This window comes from Acomys russatus, chromosome 12 (assembly GCF_903995435.1).
Source record: "Acomys russatus chromosome 12, mAcoRus1.1, whole genome shotgun sequence".
Classification (NCBI taxonomy): domain Eukaryota; kingdom Metazoa; phylum Chordata; class Mammalia; order Rodentia; family Muridae; genus Acomys; species Acomys russatus.
Genome location: NC_067148.1, coordinates 44,312,924 through 44,334,370, shown reverse-complemented (window position 1 = coordinate 44,334,370; position 21,447 = coordinate 44,312,924). Strand labels below are relative to the sequence as shown.

The 21,447-nt window shown below is 39.1% G+C and overlaps 1 protein-coding gene across 1 annotated transcript; it reads right to left on the bottom strand.

Moving 5' to 3' along the window:
- Positions 1 to 449: 449 nt before the first annotated feature.
- Positions 450 to 20,894, bottom strand: Septin2 (septin 2). Its single transcript, XM_051154386.1, has 12 exons — positions 20,847 to 20,894; positions 18,706 to 18,826; positions 14,480 to 14,566; positions 12,575 to 12,698; positions 11,051 to 11,185; positions 10,798 to 10,915; positions 9,197 to 9,298; positions 8,360 to 8,505; positions 4,587 to 4,670; positions 2,712 to 2,769; positions 1,126 to 1,244; positions 450 to 554 (listed from the first exon to the last, which is right to left on the bottom strand). Exons 1-11 carry the CDS (start codon positions 20,853 to 20,855, stop codon positions 1,143 to 1,145), a joined length of 1,086 nt encoding a protein of 361 aa, XP_051010343.1. The 5' UTR covers positions 20,856 to 20,894; the 3' UTR covers positions 450 to 554; positions 1,126 to 1,142.
- Between the last annotated feature and the right edge of the window lie 553 nt (positions 20,895 to 21,447).

Here is a 21,447-nt window from a genome sequence, read left to right as displayed (position 1 = left end):
TGGATTAACCGTATTAACTGCAGCAGCAAAATTAGTTTTAGGTGGTCTACACAAATAAACAATGTGACTTCATTCTAATCAGCAAATATCCTGCCACCAAGTATGCACAGCCACCTCTGTCACATGTACACCATGTCCATTGCACAGGAACATTCTGAGCAAATAAAAATATCTTGATATAAATCAGTACTTGTCAATGATTAGTCAGGCCAGCTAAATCAAAGAAATTCACTAGTAAGAGTATACATGTTGACTGAGCCTTAGAAATAAATTCTAACACTTGTGGTTAAGGAGGAAGAAAATCAGGGATACCTTATAAAACATAAAATATAGCAATGAAATATAAATGTTAAAAGTACTTCATACCAAAAGACTAAGAAAAATTTAAAAATTAAAGCAAAACATCAAAACCAATTAAAAAACAAAACAAAACAAGAAAACTGAAATCTTCAGACGCAGGTCTCAAATGTGGATGGGCACACTTTGACAGGTGTGAAGAAACTTGATGCTGTAGCACTTATTAGGAAGACTTTCTTTTTATCTAAGAGTGTTTCCTGGAAAGTAAAAACAAAACATTTTAAATGGAAGCAATGCGTTTGTTGTCATTTTGATCCCTGACAATACTCCCTCTATATAATAACAAGGGGCATAAGCTGGGCAGTCAAGTCAAGATGCTACTTAGGAGGCTGTCAGAAACTGCCAGATTCTGTAAAACTAAAGTGTTCAGAATTACACCAGACCACAAATCTAAGTGATAAGCCAATTTCCAATGGTGACAGCATAGTTGCCTATCGTGGTCTGCAGCAAGGTGACCCTCATCTAACTGGCATTGCATCCTCTTTTTGGCACCTTTCCCGTTTCCAATATTAAGGAATTTCTAACATTATGAGTAATGAAAGTTTCGCATTTTTTCTTTATCATAAACGATGTTCGTAACATTAGAAAATAGGAATGTCTTTACTAGCCAGTAGGTGGCAGCAAAGAATGGTTTCTGCTTCACAAACAAAGGCTAGTGATACAGCTAATGGCAGATTTCAAAATGCAAAAATTAGTAAGGCTAGGACAGAGGAGCCCATCATATCAAAGTTGAGGTGATAATGAGATCACCCTACCCCCTCAACTTACTAATATAAAACGCCACCTCACACATGGTGCCCGAGTGTCCCGCTGTCACTGTCACCACCCTGCATCTGCATCTGCATCTGCGCTTGCATCCTTGCGATCATCTCCTGCATGCGGCGGAGCTATGAACAGTATATGTAAGATACAATATTGGTGTTATGATTCATAATATTTAGTTTTTGTTGCTTTTTCCCAAACACATTACATTCAAATAAAAACACTCATAAACCCATGTAAAAGATCAACAATTCAGCTCCAAAATTCATATAAATGACAAAATAATTAATTCAGGCAAGACAGAAATTATCAATAAACAGAAGCAATCATTAAAGAATAAGACAATGGGGCAAGAAAGAAGACTGCTATCAGCCTCCGAGGAACATAAAGGAAGGCAGAGTGGAGATAATTCATCTTTTCTGCTGGGCAACAAGGCCCTAGCTATGAAAATAATACTTAGCCACTGCTACCTTTATCAATTTTTTTTGTTATTTTTGAGACACATTATAATGTAGCCCTGGACAGACTCAAACTTCCCATGTAGCTCATAATGACTCTGAACTGCTCATCTTCCTGTGTCTACTTCCCAAATGCTGGAATTACAGGTAAGAGCCATCATGCCTAGCCTATGCCTTGCTGAGACTGAACCCAGGGGTTCCTGTATGCTAGATAAGCACTCTACCAACTGAACTGCACCCCGTGGCTCCTTACCAATCACAGTCACTGATGGTTGTCTATGTTCAGAAAGGCATCAGAAAGGCTCTAAATTATTTCCTCACAGTTTCTTCAGGTAGCTTTGTGGTTATAAGCACCTTATCCTCACAGAATTGATTTGGCCAAAGATATTTCCTTTTGTTTACAAAAGGCTGTCCCTTGTGAACACATCACTAAATAATCTGCACCCCACAACTTTCCCAGGTCTGAATCCACCTGGTTCTACAGCCCTGATGATTTCCACCTGGTTATTTGGTTATCAACTCTTCTCTAGAATGTTTCTGTAACCAAGAGAGCAAAGCTCTTCTCATTAGTCCAATTTTGAGCTCCCAGTGTGTGTCATATGCTTGCTTGCTTATTCCTTCAAACATTAGAATTACTTTACCAAATACCCCCTAGGAAAGGAAAAACACAAATACCATTTTGCTACAGTGTTTTTTTAGATGGTTCTAAATTTAGATAGAGGCTTAGAAGACTGAGTTCTAATACTGACCCATCCTATCTACAACACTGTCTATTCTAACTTTCACAACCTATTAGAAGCATTTTCTAAATTCTTCCTCCATGTAAGTCCTATACATTTTCTACCCTATTTTTGGTAATGAACGCAATGGCAGCTTCACTGTGCTTCCTGACTGGTTATTGTCTATGTATAGGGAATAAGACCTTTGAACATATTATTTAAAAAAAAAAAATCAGTCATATTACTTTTTATTATTAGTTTAATTGCTACTGCAGATTGAATGTATAATATATATATATATCTCTTAAAGATTTGTGTATAATGCTTCAAAAAGGTAAGAAGGGAAAACTGTAATAAACTAATTACAATTATTTTTGGATAGTACTGATGCCAGAATATGAATATTCTACTTTACCTCAGCCTCCTTTTCAAGCAAGATTTGGTCTTTATTCATGTCCTCGTTCTCTACTTTCCTAAGGGTACCAAAAAAAAAAAAAAAAAAAAAGAAAGAAAGAAAGAAAGAAAGAAAGAAAGAAAATCACAACTGTAATGTAGTTCTGAACAGAGATGACCAAAGAAAACTTTAGAATTCTTAAGAATAACACTTTATAGTCACATGCTTACTAAAGGGACTCTGGGCAGCTCAAGTGGCAAGCATGGATGGCTCTGGCAGGCCATGCCTTCTGCCCCTCCCCACTCCCTTGTTAACCATAGATTATATCCCTAAAGCTAGCCATCAAGGTCTATTCCCTTATTTGGACACTTTCTTAGGCCAGAGTCATTCCTGAGCCCAACTACAAAGGTCGAGCTAGCAAAGTTTTGAAATCTAGCAATCAAACGCCCTTCTGCTTCATCTAATTAACTTACCCAGTCAGGCTATCCCATTGCATCCCAGCCCATTCTAACACAGTCCTCCCCTTTTCGTCTCATAAAAACTACTCCTTCAAGGTCATTTGCTTTGTTTTTCTGCCTGAGTCAGACAGCAGACACTTTTACCTTTTTTTTTCCCTGATTAATAAAGGATCTCTCTATGAAAACTGGAAACACTGACCAAGAAACTGGAAATTCAGACGATTTGCTTCTCTAAGCTAGAAAGATGATTTGCCTTTGTTTTACAGTCAAAAAGTAGCAAGTCTAACAAAAAGAAGAGTCTTGATTTGAGTAAGTTCCCCAATGTGACTGTACTGTGAATAAAGCTATTACACTTGAAGGGGCCAGAAGGAGCTGAATGAATAGAACCTGGCAGACAGGACTGAGGAAAGTACCTCTAAGCACTGACAACCCCAACAGCATATGCAGGTAGGGATTCTTGTACTTCCTGCTTCTAAAAGCCTTTCTTGATGTCTGGTTTCCAAATTAACATCATAAGACTTCACGAACTATTTTATTCTTAATTATGTATGTGTTTATATATGGACATGTGCTCCTCATGAGTGCTGGTGTCCCAGAGGCCAGAGGTGTTGGATCTCTTGAAGCTGTAGTTACAGGCATTTGTAAGCATCCTAGAAACTAGAATTTGAATACTTTCAAAGACTAATATGCACTCTTAATTGCTGCGATGTCTCTCTCTTCTGGCAAAAAATCTTTGAGTAACTAATATACAGCACACATTCATTTAGCTCTGTTTTAAATAGAGATATGGCTTATCAGATGCAACTGGGTCACAAAGTACACTTCTTATACAAATACACTAGGATGGCAAAAAAGAAAAGGTGAATAGATGTGGCCACACTGTAGAGAACAGAGCTGTTACTCCAGTGACACCAGTGGTGAGCTTATCCTCCATAGCACTCTGTGCTGTGTCTTTATATAGACAATATCTCTATAGAAGTACCAATACAAGCCTCTGGCTTTTCCATCTAAAGATGTTTGTTTAAAATAAATGTTTTTTATTATTATTACTTCACCTCTGTGTTTTGCCTGCCATGTATGCCCATGTACCACATGCATACTTGGTGCCAAGATGCCAGAGGAAGGCATCAATACTCTGCAATTGGAGTTATAGACAGTTGGGAGTTGCCGTGCGGGTGCTGGGAAGTGAATCCAGGTCTTCTGCAAGAGAAGCAAGTGTTCTTAACTGCAGAGCCATCTCTCTAGCCTCCAAAGCTGTTCTTGATGTGCACATTATGAATGTTTCTTCCCCACACCGCTTGGCTTAACAAGCAATATCCTTTTAGCAATTTTTGAATAGGAAGCACATGTTGTTTTATGATCAAGAAGTCTGAGCTATGCACACAAAAGACAGGGGAAAGTGACTCAGAACATGATACAGGGAAGACAATGTGACAACCTGCCACCTCTCTTCAGCCTCTCAGAACGGAAGTTTTCATAGTGAAGGTCTTGGGTTACTTCCTGTAGGTCCTGCATGTGGGTGCTGAAAAAAAGAAAGAGAATACAACAAAGGCTTAAGCATATACCAGTCTCATGGGGAACAACACACTATTTGAGAACACAGAAAAAAAATGCCAGTACTGAGAGTCTCTGTGAAGTAAGCTCCCTTGTAACCATAATAAGTAACAATATAAAGGTCTGGAGAGGACATTTTCTCCACAGGAACAAGACAGTGCAAAGCCACTACCACTGGAAAGATGTCGACACACAAGAGGTTTTAGAAGACTTTTGGGTAAATGATACCTGAGTAAAGCTTTATTTTTCTAAAACATCTTATGAAAAATATACAAATCTTAGGTCTCTGTCTAGCTTTTTTTCAAATATTACAGATTTTTAAAATGTGTATAGAACATTACAATACATTTCTGTTTACTCAAGATTTTGGGAAACAGTACGACTGTGGATAAAAGGGTAGTTGGATCTTCTTCATTCTGAGAAACCACACTGGCATAACGGAGGAATACTACACCCATTGTGCAACACTAACACTCCCTGATTGATGAGGGCTAGAACCCACAGGCTTGGGAACCGCAGAACAAGTATGTCTTAACTGCTCTCAAAACCATTACGCGACACTTATACTAACTTAGACGGTAATGTCTTACTGGTTTCATTCAATAAACACTGCTAGTAAGTAGCAACTTTAACTAATCAAAGTATTAGTTTACTCAGATTATTTCTCTTTGAACTTTTTTTATTAAAGTAGTATATTTTATGGAGATCTATCTACAAGAGGAAAGTTTGGATGCTCCATGAAGAGGTGATAGCGAGAAGGAAAATGTTCAGTATATACACTATATGGGTATTAAGACTATATCCCAAAATATGTACACTCACATGGTAATAAAAATAAAATAGGTTATCTGTTGTCTCGTTATATAATATCCTCATTTTAACATAGCAAGAAGACCCTAACCAGATGCCAACAGTCTATTTTCCAGGAAGAGACAAGTAAGCTTCCATATTTAAAATTTACAACAATGGGAAATACACCATGACAGTCTTATGCTAATTTCATACCCATAACATTTACAGCATTTCCTAGGCTAATGCTGAAGCAGAGGTACTGATTTACAGCCTGAAACATTAACAGGCTCTGGGGCCCTTGCTTTGTTTGCTGGGCAGTAGCCAGGACACTATGGGACCTGATTTGCTCTAGTAGCAAGCCTGCTACTGGTGAGACCAGCCAGAAGGGGGTGTAAGTCACCTGAAGCTGTAGTTATAGGTGGTTGCTAGATGCCAGACATGGGTCTAATAGCAGAAAGCACTTTTAACTGCTGATCCATCTCTCCAGGTCCTTTTTTTTTTTTTTCTCTTAAAATTTATAGTTCCATAGACTTTATTCTTTTTTTTTCCACACTGTTATTCAAAGTTATTACCTTTAATTATGAACTATTTACAATCAATGGTGAGGAGAAGGCATACTTCAAAAAGAAAAGGGGTGTATTGGTTTTAATCCTGTCTTTTTTCTTTTCTTTTTTTTCCCTGAGACAGGGTTTCTCTGTGTAGCCCTGGCTGGCCTAGAAATCAGAGATCTGCCTGCCTCTGGCTCCCAAGTGCTGGGACTAAAGGCATGAGCCACAACTGCCTGGCTAATTTTTTTCTTTTTTTTAAGTTTCCACTTATTTATGGGAAGGCACTTGTGCCATGGCTTGCACGAAGGTCAGAGGACAACTTGCAGGAATCAGTTATCATCTTCCACCATACGGATCCTGCAGATAAATTCAGGTTGTCAAGTATGATAGCACACATGTTTATTGGCTGAGGCAACTCACTGGTCTCTATATATTTATTTTCATTCACCGGTCTATATATTCATTATCACGTGTGTGTGTATACATGCACGCACATGCGCACGCATGCACTTGCAGAGGCCAAATACCAATATTGGGGTTCTTCATTCACTACTTTTTTGTTTGTTTAGGGAAAAAATAAAACGGGGGAGGTTCTAACTAGAGAGTAAAAAGGGAAATAAATAAAGAGGAAGAAATGAGAATAAAAGGAAAAAGAAGTGTTGGATTCCCTGAAGGTGGAGTTACAGGCAATTTTGAGCCACCTGATATAGGTGTTAGGAAACAAACGCAGGTCCTTTACAAGAACAGCAAGTATTTTTGAGATAGTATTTCTCTGAATAGCTTTGGCTGTCCTGGACTCCCTTTATAGACCAGGCTAGCCTGGAACACACAGAAATCCGCCTGCCTCTGCCTCCCCGGTGCTGGGATTACAGGTGTGTACCACCACACCTGGTTCTATCTTCTTTAAAAAAAAAAAAAAAAAAAAAAAAAAATATATATATATATATATATATATATATATATATATATTTCTGTGTTGAGTGCTCTCACCATAGCCCATGTGTAGAGGCTTTGCAGCATTACTGCCATGGACCTACGCATTTCACTGGCCCCCTCTACCTTATATTTGAGAGATGATCTAACAATGAATTTAGAACTTACTGATTTGGCTAGGTAGACAGGCCAGTGAACCTCATCAATCTACCTGTCTCCACCTCCCCAGTGTTAGAATTAATCCTACACCAGTGTACGTTGTGGATGCTGAGGATCCAAACTCAGGTCCTTAAACTTGAGCAGCAAGCATTTTACTGCTGAGTCATCTCCCTAGTCGCTCTCCAAGTGTATTTTGAGATTTATTTACTTAGCGTGTACACAGTGCTCTGCCTGAATCTATACTGCCATTTTTAGTGCGCTCTTGTTGCTTCCTGCCTTCAGTCCACAGGAGCTCACAGCTTGTTACTAACTACTGCTTCCCTGCCACCACAGAGTCTCATCTCTCTGGAAAAGTAAGCCCAAATATCTCCTTTTACAAGTTGCCTTGTTATAGTGTTTTATCCAAGCAATAGAAAAGTAACATCTATACTTTACCCTCTTAATAGCAACAATGAGGCTGGGGATGTGGTTTAATTAATTAGTGAAGTGCTTATCTAGCATGACAGGTCCCTAGGTTCACTTCGCAGCACTGTATAAACTAGGTGTGGTGGCACATGGCTAGAATACTAGCACTAGGGAGGTAGAGGAAGGAGAACCAGAAGTTCAAAGTCATCTTTGAATACACAGCAAATTTGAAGCCAACCTGTATCTTTATTACTATGTGAAACTCAACTGTAAAGAAAAGAACTTTATCAGTTGCTAAAAATAAACAGAAACCTTAAGGCTAATTGGGACCATCTAATGTGAGATCTTCAGGCTAACAAGGAGGATCAATAACCACGTGTTAGAGCTGGCCTGGGACACTGCAAGAGACTGCCCTCCTTTTAGACCCTCTCTTGGGTCAGGGTTAAAGTTTAGCTCAGTGATTTGTTGAGATGAGAGAGCAAGAAGAACAATTACTACAAGTCCTAGGAGAAAGAGGTTAACTCAACAGAGATTCACAGCCCAAATAAAGAACTTCAGTTCCAACCAGGTGCAGTGGTGCATGCCCATAATTCCAGTACTCAGGGAGGCAGAGGCAGGAGATCTCTTTGAGTTGGAGGCCAGCCTGGTCTACAAAGGGAGTGCAGGACAGCCAAGGCTACCCAGAGAAACTCTGTCTCAACACCCCCCACCAAAGAGAACCTCAGTCTCAAATTGCGTATTTGTCTGAAATAGAGGTATACTCAATGTCTGAACGTCTTTATCTTAAGTTCTGTCATAGTGACTACACCAAATGTCTTACATAAGCATTGTTCTCAGCTTCAGGAAGTCATTGTGTTCTGGGTTCTCCACCTCCACAACACCCCATGGGTAGAGTCGACCTCTGACCTTCTTGCCTTTGGCTTCAATCAACTGATTGGAGCCAACCACAGAGAATGGGATACTGGCCTAGAAAGAGACACAAGATAGTAGGAAATATCAATGTTCACCGTAAACCAAGAATGGACAGAGAAATGGCTCCCTGCTGCTATTATTACCAAGTTGCTTTTTTTTTTGTACTAACGTTTTGAGACAGGGTCTCAATACATAGCTATGGATGGCCTGGAATTGGCTATGTAGACCTGACTGACTTCTCACTCACAGTGACTATCCTGTCTTTGCTTTTCCCAGCCTCCCCAGTGCTGGTATTAAATGGGTGTGACAGTATGCCTGGTCTTAACTACATCTGATTGAGCACTAAATACACAAACATTTTACTTAGAAATGTCAGTTCTTTTCCACATGGAACAAAGTCTAAACAAAGTCTGCAATGACATTTTCAAGCCTTAAGTAAAAGTTTCATAAATATACCGAAACCAAAACATATTACTGTAATAGGACTTTCCCAATCTTCTGTCAGTGAAGTTTTCTTGGCCAAATGTGTCTTTTAAATATGTACACAAGGGGTTGGAGAGATGGCTCAGTGGTTAAGAGCACTGTCTGCTCTTCCAAAGGTCCCGAGTTCAATTCCCTGCAACCACATGATCCACTCTTCTGGCATGTAGGAGTACTTGCAATTAGAGCACTCATACACACATACATAAATCCTTTAAAAAAAATTTACACAAGAAAACAAGGAACACTGGGAGACAGACCTTACCTTAAGGAGTCTAGTCTGCTCTTTAAAATCTTCATCCTCATCTGATTCTGCATCAGGTAAGTGATAGATTTTGATGTTATGCTCTTCAATTTCATCCAAAATCTGGAACAGTAACAAAATTAGAATCAACTTTTGTTAACTGTGTATTATTTTAGGTAACTCATATTAGAAATTCACAAGAATTATGCTCAGGAAGCAAAGACAGGCAGACCTCAATAAGTTTAAAGGCCAGTTTAGTGTACATAGCAAGTTCCAGATTAGTCAGAAGTACATAGTAATATCACCTTTAAAAAAAAAAAATCAAGACAAACAAAAAAACAAGCAAAAAACAACCCAAAACAAAATCCACTAACAAACATGTAAATTATTTATTTGTCAATGATCAAAAAACTGATGTTATTTTCGAGTAATTTTAGGAACTGCTAGAAAGGTTATGTAAATTTTGAGAGCTTCTATGCCTTTAGGAATAACAGTAGTAGTCAGGATCATATGGCATCACTTTCAACATACAAAGCAGTAGGAATCCTAGTAACAGCCCACAGACAACAGCTAAACTGAAAATACTCCTATGACCACTACTAAGACACAGAGACAGACACCATAAGCACCTAAATTCCTGGTCCACAGTCACAGCAAGGGAGGAGGAGTGCATCAAGCAGGCAAGAACAACTATGGAGAGAAATCCCAACATCTGGCAGCAGAGACTGGTACATTTCTGAGTTCAATGCAACCTTGGTCTACATATGAGTTCCAGGCCAGCCAAGGCTACTCAATGAGTCTCTCTCAAAAAATGTCAAAAACAGTAAATTGATTGACTGACTGATCTTGAGCTGGGCACAGTGGCACATGCCTTTAGTACCTATCTCAAAAACAAAACCAAAATAACAAAATAACAAAAACAAAAACCCAAAATAACCAGGCCAACAACAACAAAAACCCAGTATAGCTGGGCATAGTGGTGCATACTTTTAATCCCAGCACTAGGCAGGTGGATCTCTGTGAGTTCAAGGCCAGCCTGGTCTACAGAGTGAGTTCCAGGACAGCCAGGGCTACACAGAGAAATCCTGTCTCAAAAACAAAATAAAACCCCAAACAAACCATAATAGCTAACAATTAATTAAACAACCAAACAGGAGACCACAGAGACTGGCCAGTGTTGTACTATCTGAGAGGTGAGATGCATCAGGTGGCAAAGACATCTGCAACACAACATTTCCAAAACCTAAGCACAGCAAACAATTCTACTTAGACACAGTATATCTCGGCAGTGAAGCATTCGAGCTAAGACAACAAACCCTCCTGGAGAAAGCACCTTTCCTTGTAGCATAAGCCACTTAATGTTTGTAGGGGCTCCTTATAATCAGCCACTTCCTACTTGATGAGGCTATTTTTATCTAAGTAGAATGTAAACTATACAAATTTGATTCTTCCATCAGAATGAAAAGTAAAGAGCAAAAGAAACAAAAACCCTACAAATAGTAATTTTTGAATTTCAATACACAATGAGAAATGGATTCTGCAGTTCAGTTCAATCTTCCTTTCTCCTGCTTGCAGGGCAGGTGGCTGTGCTGAGGAGGCACGAGAGGCTGGCTCTCACTCACCCTTTTCTTTAGCCGCTCACGCTCCTTCAGAGTTAGAGTGTCAGCTTTCGCGATGACAGGCACAATATTCACCTTATTGTGTATTGCTTTCATAAATGCAACATCCAAGGGCTTCAGTCTAAAAACAATGTTCAAATGTCACACATTTACGGGAAGCACAGGAATATAACAGACTCTTTTTTTCCCCCAAAAAAATCATCTCATTTTTATATTACAACATGCAGGAGGTTTCTGTCGTAAACAACAGACTCACCCATGTCCAAAAGGTGAGATGAAGTAGAAGCAACAATGTACCCTGTTATCAATAATGTGCCGTCTGTTCAGTCCACTCTCATCATGTAAATAGCGTTCAAACTGTTCATCAATGTAGGAGATAATTGTCTTGAAACTGAAACATAAATTTCAACAGTAATCATGAGGCACAGAGACAGGCAGTTCCTGACTTCAAAGGAAAAACAGGTTTCTTGCCCCTTTCCCATTTAGTATGTACAACAATTCAAAACAGAAGATTGACCCTGTCAAACTTTAGCAAAATGAAGGTGTGCACGGGGCCGGGCGTGGTGGCGCACGCCTTTAATCCCAGCACTTGGGAGGCAGAGGCAGGCGGATCGCTTTGCGTTCGAGGCCAGCCTGGTCTACAAAGTGAGTCCAGGATAGCCAAGGCTACACAGAGAAACCCTGTCTCGAAAAACCAAAAAAAAAAAAAAAAAAAAGAAAAAGAAAAAGGTGTGCATGTTTTGTTTTTAAACTGTGACAAGTATTAAACAGTTTTAGTGAAGCAATGGGAGGCAACAACAGGTTACAAGTACCTGACAGGTGGCCTGTGGAACTGAAGGCTGCCAGCCCTCTGAGGACACACAACTGCTTCAAGGGGCCAAGAAACCATGCAGTCCAGGCAGGATTATGTAAGCTGCCAAACAGGACAGCTAGGTCACAGGATGATGAGGAGGAGATTTCTCCGTGCAGAACAAGGGCAAAGGAGCACCAATTCCCTTCCTTCCTTTCCTCACTTAGTGCCGCAATGTTGATGTTTCATTTTGGCACGTGTAGGAGAAGGAGGAAGTGGGTACAAAAGTAGGATTTTCTGCACAATTAAGGCAACAGGCTGCTCTACCTTTTTAATCTCCTTATTTGTGAAAAAGATGGCGAAGAGCAGTCATTTATAGGTACCTATACCTCAAGTCTTGCTTCCTACCATATGGAAGGAGCATCCGGACATTGGACAGTGACTTGTCCACTGCTGCAGTTCACATCACAGTGTTTTGTTTACGTTAGCCGTTTATAGGTGGCTAACTTTAGAGTGCTCTTAGAAAAAAACTAATTCTCAAGCTGGACATAGTGGCTCATACTTGTCATCAAAATACTTTAGGAAGGCAAGGCAGGAGAATTTTGAGTTTAAAGCAAGCTTGGGTTATATAGTGTGACCCTGTTTCAAAACAGCCATATTTAAACTTTAAAAGATTGGACCCAGCAACAATAAGAAGTATTATTAAGATTGTCTATAAATATAAATACATTGAAGTAAGTAAAGGAGGGGCTGGAGCGGTGGCTCAGTGGTTTAAGAGCACTGTCTGCTCTTCTGAAGGACCCAGGTTCAGTTCCCAGCACCCACATAGTGCTCACAACTGTCTGTAACTCCAGTTCCAATGGCTCTGACACTCTCACACCAATGCACACAAAATAAAATTAAGTAAATTATTTTTTAAAGTAAGTAAATGAAAACAAATGCATAGTGCTTGGCACTTTTGGGGGCCCTGCACCCTCTGTGGGTTCATACCAATCCCTGCAGTTGATGGCATCCCCATAGCCAGGTGTGTCCACTACTGTAAGCCGAAGCTTGACGCCCCGCTCTTCAATCTCAACAGTTGAGGCCTCAATCTGGACAGTTCTTTCAATTTTCTCTAAAAAAGAAACAAACTTAATAGAAAATGTGCTTTAAAATCAAGGCAGCACGCTAAAGGAAAGATTATCCATTACCTATGCTCTTATAAAAAATGACTTGGAAGTTCTCAGAACGTAAGGACTTACTTTTTAAAAAAAGATCTGGAGAAGGGGAATTCTGGTGCAAAAATTAATTCTTTTCTTGGGATCATAAAAACTACCAACAGCGAGGAGCTGGAGCGATGGATCAGCAGTTAGGAATACTGATTGCTCTTGCAGAAAACTGAGGTCCAGTCTGTAACATCCACATGATGCTTCCCAACCATCTGGAACTCTAGTTCAGGGGATCCAACCCCAAGAGCACCAGGCAAATATGTGCTACACATACAGATATTCAGGCAAAACACTCGTCCAAATTAAAAAACAAAAAACAAACAAACAAAAGAATCTTAAAATAACAATACTGGGACTAGCGAAATGGCTCATGAAGCACAAATGCCAGCTGCCAAGCCTGATGATCTGAGTTCAATTCCTGGAGGCCAAATGGCAGAAGTAGAGAACCAACTCCTGAAAGTTGTCTCCTGACTTCCTTCTATGCATGCATACATGAATGCACACACACACACACACACAAGTGCTCACATGTACGTACACACACACACACACACACACACACGTGCTCACATGTACACACAGACACACACACACACACACAAAGAAAAAAAGTTTTAAATCTTAAGTTTCTGAGACAAAGAAAATAATCTGAGTTGATTTAAAAACAGAACATAAAAGTATTGGTGAAAAGGTTGTATATCTTTTATAAGCTTAATCTATTCTTATCAACAAGTATTTAAGAGACTGGAAATGTAGCCCAGTGGTAGAGCATTTGAATAACATATAAAAGGCCCTAGGTTCAATTCTCAGTATTGTAAAGCAAACAAACATATTTAAGAATGCCAGTGTTCCATGCTGAGATGGATAGTCAGAAAACAGACAAATTAAGACATATATTCCTATAATAATTTCCTATGTATATAACTTTTATTTATTTATTTACTTATTTATTTTGGTTTTTTGAGACAGGGTTTCTCTGTGTAGCCTAGGCTGTCCTGGACTCGCACTGTAGACCAGGCTGGCCTCGAACTCACAGGGATCCGCCTGCCTCCGCCTCCTGAGTGCTGGAATTAAAGGCGTGCACCACCACCGCCTGGCTATGTACATAACATTTTAAATTATACTTTAAAGATAATAATGAGGACTGAATCTATAGCATCATGTATGCTGGGAAGGGCTCCAACACTGAACTACATTCCCCCTCTTGCATATAACTTAAAAAAAAAATTTATTTATTAAGTAGTCTTCCGCCTGCATGTGTGCCTGTATGCCAGAAGAGGGCACCAGATCTCATAATAGATGGTTGTGAGCCACCATGTGGATTCTAGGCATTGAACTCAAGACCTTTGGAAGAGCAGTCAATGTCCTTAACCTCTGAGCCATCTCTCCAGCCCACATATAACTTTTTAAAGACATAAAATTCTTTCAGTTGAGCTTTTCATCTCGTGTACAATATGGATAGAAAACTACGACATTTAATAGATAACTGAAATAAAGGTTACACAGGGAAGTGCAGAATAAAGTCTACAACCAAGATCTGAAGACCTCAGATTCAGTACACTTTCCCAACTTAAGTGACAGTTTACAAAGTCACTGAAAAAACACACAGCTGCAGCTTCAGATTTCAATTATATATTCTAGCAATGTTCAGGTAAAATTATACTAACAGTAATGTAGAAATGTTTACCTGCAGCTCCAGGTATAATCCTTTCCGGGTAGAGATCAGTCAAGAATAAGCTGTTTATGAGAGTTGATTTTCCTAGACCAGATTCACCTAAAGCGAAAATAAAATCATTGTCATGACCCTCCACACATGACTATTAACCCTGGAGTGTTTAACACATGTTCTTCACAAAAGGGACGTGGATACTCAAGGAAAGTGAGCAATATCTATGGGATTGCACATTTGTTAGTGGCACAATCACCAACAAATTAATCTATTAACAGATATATAGAATATACTTTTTGTTTGTGCTCTTCTACAGAGTAAGAGACTTTTATCACTTAAGCTTCATATTGCCAGGCGTGGTGGCACACACCTATAATCCCAGCACTCAGAGAGGCAGAGGCAGGCAGAGCTCTGTGAGTTCAAGGACACCCTGGTGTATGAAGCAAGTTCAGGACAGCCAAGGCTACACAGAAAAACCTTGTCTCCACCAAAACAAAACAACAAAGATGCATCATATTTATTTTCAATGCATAGTTCTCATGCATATTTTTCTATAGTTATCACTAAATACTATGCTTTTATATTCAATAACAGTGTCGCTAAGGTTTTGTATCTCCTTTTCTCCTCCTCCATCTTGTTTTGATTCTTTTTGGAGATGATCGCATGTGGCTGAGGCTGGCCTCAAACTCCCTAAGTAGCTTAGGGTAGCCTTGATCTCTTAATGCTCCTCCTCCTGAGTGCTGGGATTATTATAGGTGTGCATCACCTGGCTTGGTTCTGTCTTTAAAATTGTTTATTTATAATTCATGTATGTTAAGTGTTTTGTTTGCATGTATTTAAGTTTACCACATGTGTACCCACAGAGGCCAGAAAAATGCATTAGATACTCTGGAACTCGAGTTTCAATTGTAAGCTACCATTTGTTAGCTGGGAATTGAACCTGGGACCTTTACAAAAGCAGAAAGTGCTCTTAACCACTGACTCATCTCTTCACTCCCTGGTTCTACCTTTATAAAGCTTGTTTTAAAATCATTTGCTGGTACATTTCATAGCACAGTAGACAACAGTGTTAAACCGTGTTCTACAGCTCTCCTATCACTAACATGCTTGAAATTAGGAATCTGTTGCCAAGTAATTACCGTTGGGGAACCACGTCAGTCTGATACAAGCTTCACATTTGCTGACATTTATGCAATGTTCACTGGTAGAAACCAGACACAAAAAACTACCTCCAAAAGGACACACACCAAACACCTACCAATGAGGTCACATCATCAGCCGTCCGGAGCCACACTCACTATGCTAATGCTATCATTGACAGTTCTCTCCCACAACTTCCCAGCAACTCACAGCTGAAAGCCTCTGTGTGGGCAATTTCAGAGACAAATGTCAAGACCTAATCAAGTCAGTAATAATAGCTTATCTGATTATTTCTATTTTAACCATTAGTGCAGGTTTAAAAGTTCCTTCCAAGGGCTGGAGAGATGGCTCAGAGGTTAAGAGCACTTGCTGTTTTTCCAAAGTTCCTGAGTTCAATTCCCAGCAATCATATGGTGGCTCACAACGATCTATAATGAGATCTGGTGCCATCTTCTAGCATGCAGGCATACATGCACAGAGCACTGGATACATAATAAATAAATAAATCTTAAAAAAAAAAAAAAAGGAAAAAGTGGAGAAAAAAAATTGCTTCCCAAACTCTTGAAGTTCAGCTATCACTGTATTGGTAGAGTCTTTAAGGGTCATAGGGGCTCTATCCTCCCTTACCACATGATGCCCTCAATTACCTTACAGCACAGCAAGGACGCCTGGAGACAGGGTCCTTTGTCATACTGGACTTATAGTTCCCAGAACTGTTTTATTCAAAGATTACACACTCTATGGTATTCCGACCACATAAAATGATCTAAGATAACATGATGTTCCTGCAGACTTTAAAAAAATTATTTCATGTATATGATGTATTTTGCCTGCATGTAAGTGCACCACGCACATACAGTGCCTGAGGAGACCAGAACAAGACTGGATACCCTCTGGAACTGGAGTTATGGGTGGCCACGAATTCCATGTGAACTAAACTCAGGTCCTCTGGAAGAGCAGTAAATGTTCTGCAGAGCCTTCTCTCTAAGGTCTTTTTTAACATATCAGTGGTGAAGATTTTAAGTTATGTACTATTTTCTGCATAAGCCTTATAGATTTTTGTCACATGGTTCTACATATCATGATTTAAAAAAAAAGAAATCAGCAACACATAAATCATACTACAGAAACAACTCAGTGCATTGCTGATCTTGCTAAAATCTTGTTCATAAATATGAGCCTTGTGATTTATAATGGAATAAAGCTTACCTAGTGAAATGAGTATGGGAGCTAGGCACTGTGCTAGCTAGTACTTATGTGATAAAGGCAGAACAATCAGAGTTTAAGATTAGAGCCAGTTTGGGGTTAGCCTGAGCTACATGAAACTGGGTCTCAAAATCTAAAAGTTGGGGGTAGTATTTTCCATTTGTCTAAAGTTTACATGTGATTTTTAAATTTCTACCTTAATTGGCCGCTATGGTTTAGTGCATCTAGAGAATTAGCTATCTTGTTCATCAGCCAAAGCTCTTCACACCATCCCCTGTCATCTGTTCAAGGATGGTAGGGCTGTAGTGATAGCCTTTTAAAGCTTGCTGTTAGTGCTTTGTGCCTACTTTTATCTGCTCCATCAAAAGAAGCTTATAGAGCCGGAGAGATGGCTCAGCTGTTAAAAGCTAGACTCACAACCAAAATTATAAGAAGCATATTAACTTTACCAATCTAGTTTTTGGTTCCATTTTGTGTATAACTTATTTCCTTCTCTTATGTTTTTATCTGAGCTTAGGCTGTTCTTCACCTGAATCTAACTTTGAATTTAAAAATTGTTGTCTGCTTGTGTTTCTGTATAAATCTATGGTTCTATGGTTCCTATGTGAAAGGCGAAGGATAACTCTTGGTATTTAGTTCTCCCCTGCCTCTTCTGGGATTACAGAGGTCAAACTTGGGTTGTTAGGCTGCCCACAAGCACCTCTACGCAGAGATGGCGTTGGGGGAAGAGGGTAGAAAATGCATGCAAATTTTAAGTGGGGTAAAGCAAAAACCATCAAGCCCTACATCAATGGTGTACTTCCTCCAGAAGGCTCCACCTCTTCAAGGACCATAACCTCCTTAATTGCACCACCAGACTGGGACCAAGTGTTCTTGGTCTACAGCTAGCCTACGGGGGACAGTCCTCATTCGAACCAGCCCAACAAAATTTGACGGTGTCTATTTTTGTTGTTGTTTTGCTTTTTGAGTCAGGGCTATGTAGTTCTGCCTGTCCCAGAGCTTGCTATGTACAACAGACTGCCTTTGAACTCCCTGAGATCTTCTTGCCTCTGCCTCAAAAGTGCTGGGATTAAAGGTATGCACCACATGCCTGGCCTTCAACAGTGTCTTTAAGACCTTTCTGGTTTGGTGTCTCTTGTAAGATAGTGGCCAATGTCAGCAGGAGTGGCAGACATGCACAGAAAGCCCAACTGGGACTGGAGGATGCTTTGGAAGTGCTCACCTGTAAGGCTACTGGCAGCCTCAGTTACCTGCCTTGCCTTCCTTTTAAAGTCATGACAGCTAGCTTCCTCTAGAGTGAGGGATTCAAGTGAGGACAAGGTAGGAGCCATGTTATCTTTTATTTCCTAGTCTTAGAAATCACAGCATTTCTAAACATCCATCTCCAACTATAAACTCAGGGGTGGGGGGGCACTTGGGGGGTAGGGGAAGATGACTCAGAAAGTAGGTACTTGTTGCTCAAGCTTGATGATCTAAATTCTATCCTTAAAACCCATATAAAGACGGAAAGAAACACCTCACACAAGTGTGCCTCTGAGCACATTAAACACATGCACACACAAATAAGATTTTTTTAAAAAAAGAACAACAAAAAACCCAAACAAATCCTGGTAACAGTTGTGAATACTAGGAGGCAAGTATCACTGGTAAGTATTTTGAAATTATCACCAAAAACCCCTTTCACTGTATATAAACAAAGAACCAACATAAAAACCACATTTTCCTCTTGAGCAAAATTTCCTGAATGTTTGCATATATATGAAATCTTGATCAAGTAAAGATACATATTTTTAAGTTCCAGAGTTGATTTTTCCAGGAAAGAAAATTTCACATTATAGGTTGAGCCAGAGCATTTCACAGGTTGGGAAAGGGGGATATTTAGTAAGATAACTTCTTACCAACAACCATCAGTGTGAACTCAAACCCCTTTTTCACTGATTTTCGGTGAACTTGATTGGGAAGATTTGCAAATCCAACATAGCCAGGAGTTTCTGGATTTATAAACTGAGTTGGTTGTTGCTAAAATAAGATTTAAAAAATAAAAAAGAGCTAATAAACACCTTATTGATTGCTTTTATGACACTATCAGACATGTGATAAATGTAAGTAATCAGGAGTTCTCACAAATCAACAAAGAAACTCCACAAATCATCACTTTCAAAACTTATACTTTTATTAGAATAGTACTAAAACACACACACTCACACACTCACACACTCCTCCCCCCACCCTTTCCCCGGGCCTGGAGAAATGGCTCAGTGGTTAAGAGCATTGGCTGCTCTTCCAGAGGATCCATGTCAATTCTCAGCACCCACACAGCAACTTACAGCTGTCTGCGATGGGATCCAGGGGATTCAATACTCTTAACACAGACATATATGCAGGCCAAATACCAACACACATAAAATAAACATAACTAAATCATATTTTTAAAAGAGAGCCAATCCAACTTTTTACCTATATGCTCACTCGTAATTAATATTTTATTAGGCAACATTCTATTTAGCAATTTAACTATGCAAAATATGTAAGATTAATTTACCTCAGTGCAGTAAGTTAAATTAAGTCTTAAGATAAAGAGAATTTAAAAAACTGACTCCTTTCATTCAACAAGTAGCTCAAGAATAGCCTCCAACCAGCTATCAGGCATGACTGGTCTATGAAAACATTTGAGAAGAAAGACATTTCTTGCTTTCCTTCCTCTAATGGCACAGAACTTTATGTAGAGAGGGCAGGGAATCTAGGAATGGAATGTTGAGATTTCACTTTCAAAAACCATCAGATGGGGGGGGGGGGAGCCCACAGCTGACTAGTCTGGGGCTTGCACTCTTCCTGCTTTGGCATTCCAAGTGCGGGGATTATAGGCACATGCCCACGTCAATATTTCTTGTTGAAAGAATGCATGGTAAAACTAAAGATAATTGATGATGTGATAAATCAAGAACAGTAAAACCACAATCTAGGAGATGGGGAGATAGAGTACCTGTCTTGCAAGCCTGAAGTCAATCACTAGAACTCAAAAACATAAAACAAAAACCTGGGCATGCTCCTAAGCCTTTGTAATCTCAGCCCTTGACAAGTGAAGACAGGTACACAGTTTAGGCTCCAGACCAGTGAGAGATCTGTCTGTCTATCTCCCTCTTCCCACTGATACACATAAAAAGAGAGGAGAGAGAAGAAAGAAACAAACCAACAAACAAAACAATGGTGGACAGCAAGGAATGACACCCAAGGTTGAACTCTGCTTCTACACACACACACTCGCATGCACGTGAACACAAACACACATACATACACATACAATTTATGTAGTGGTATACTGAAAATGAAAAAAAGTTAATACATTATCTGAACTAAATGAAAAAAACAGCCTTTAAAAAAATTTTTTTTAGGATTACATTTTATAATTGTCCATTCACATGTACACACAGATAAAAATATAACTAAAACCTTCACAGTGATTATTTCTGGGTAGTAGAATAATGGCTTTTTTATTCATCTGTTCCATATTATTTGTATAAAAAGCAAAAAATGACGTTATAACTTTTCACTGAATAGCAACAAATACCACTGACTCAAAAATAATGGGTGAATAAAAATGATAACCTTGCAGTTTTAACTACAAGTTCCTCTTTCTTGGCTTCTGCCTTTTAAAACTAATTTATATCAGGGCTCTGGATCAATTTATAAGGGCTGATCTAAACCAATGTAGCATGTCTAAAAGCCCCATTAATTTAATTTTATGAATTATTGGAATTTTTAATTGCTATGAGAAAAATCTTAGCTGGTTAAGAGGATTCATATTAACCTATTAGATTAACAAATTCGGAAAAGCACAATATGAGTCCAGGACAATCAAGGCTATGCAGAGAAGCCCTGTGTCAATTTAAAAAAAAAAAAAAGCCCAAAACAACAAAAACTTAAGAATAACCACCAGAAATTGGAAAACTTATCAATAGAAATCCTACTTTTTAACTATCTGAAAATTTAAAACAATTTCTCTTTATACCATAAATACATGAACTATGTATGACCTTACCTTAGACATCTTTCTTGATTTTCAGTCTATCTGTAAAAAAAAAAAAAAAGACAGATGTCTGAATTTGTATACATACATTTAAGAGTATGAGCTGACCCATGAAGAAAGATGTGTGACATCAGCTTGTTTCTTTAGCTTCTCAATAACATCAAACATTGCCCTAGAAATGATGCAACAACCGTTACTCAATATAAAGACAAAATTAGATAAGTTGATAAAAGCAACTGTATATTCATTTCTACATTTACAAGTATATTATTATTTTTTCTTTCAGTACTGATTACATCCTAGACATCAGAGATGAGATGGAAGAAAAAGATAACCTCCTCATACCTCTAATTAACTGAAGCCTTTCAAGGAGGGAAGGATACCGCTGTGCCTGGAGTGCTGCACTCTGAATATATGTGTCATCTCTTACTGAAAGATCCCTACAATAACTTGGGAACTAAATTTTGAAATTGGGGCACAAGGTACAATATAAAGCAGAAAAAGAGGACAGATTGACTTTTTAAATACATATGTGCCTACCTGGTGACCTGAGGGTGACCTGAGGTAAGAAGGTGTCAGATCTTCTGGAGTGGAAATTATGGATGACTTTGAG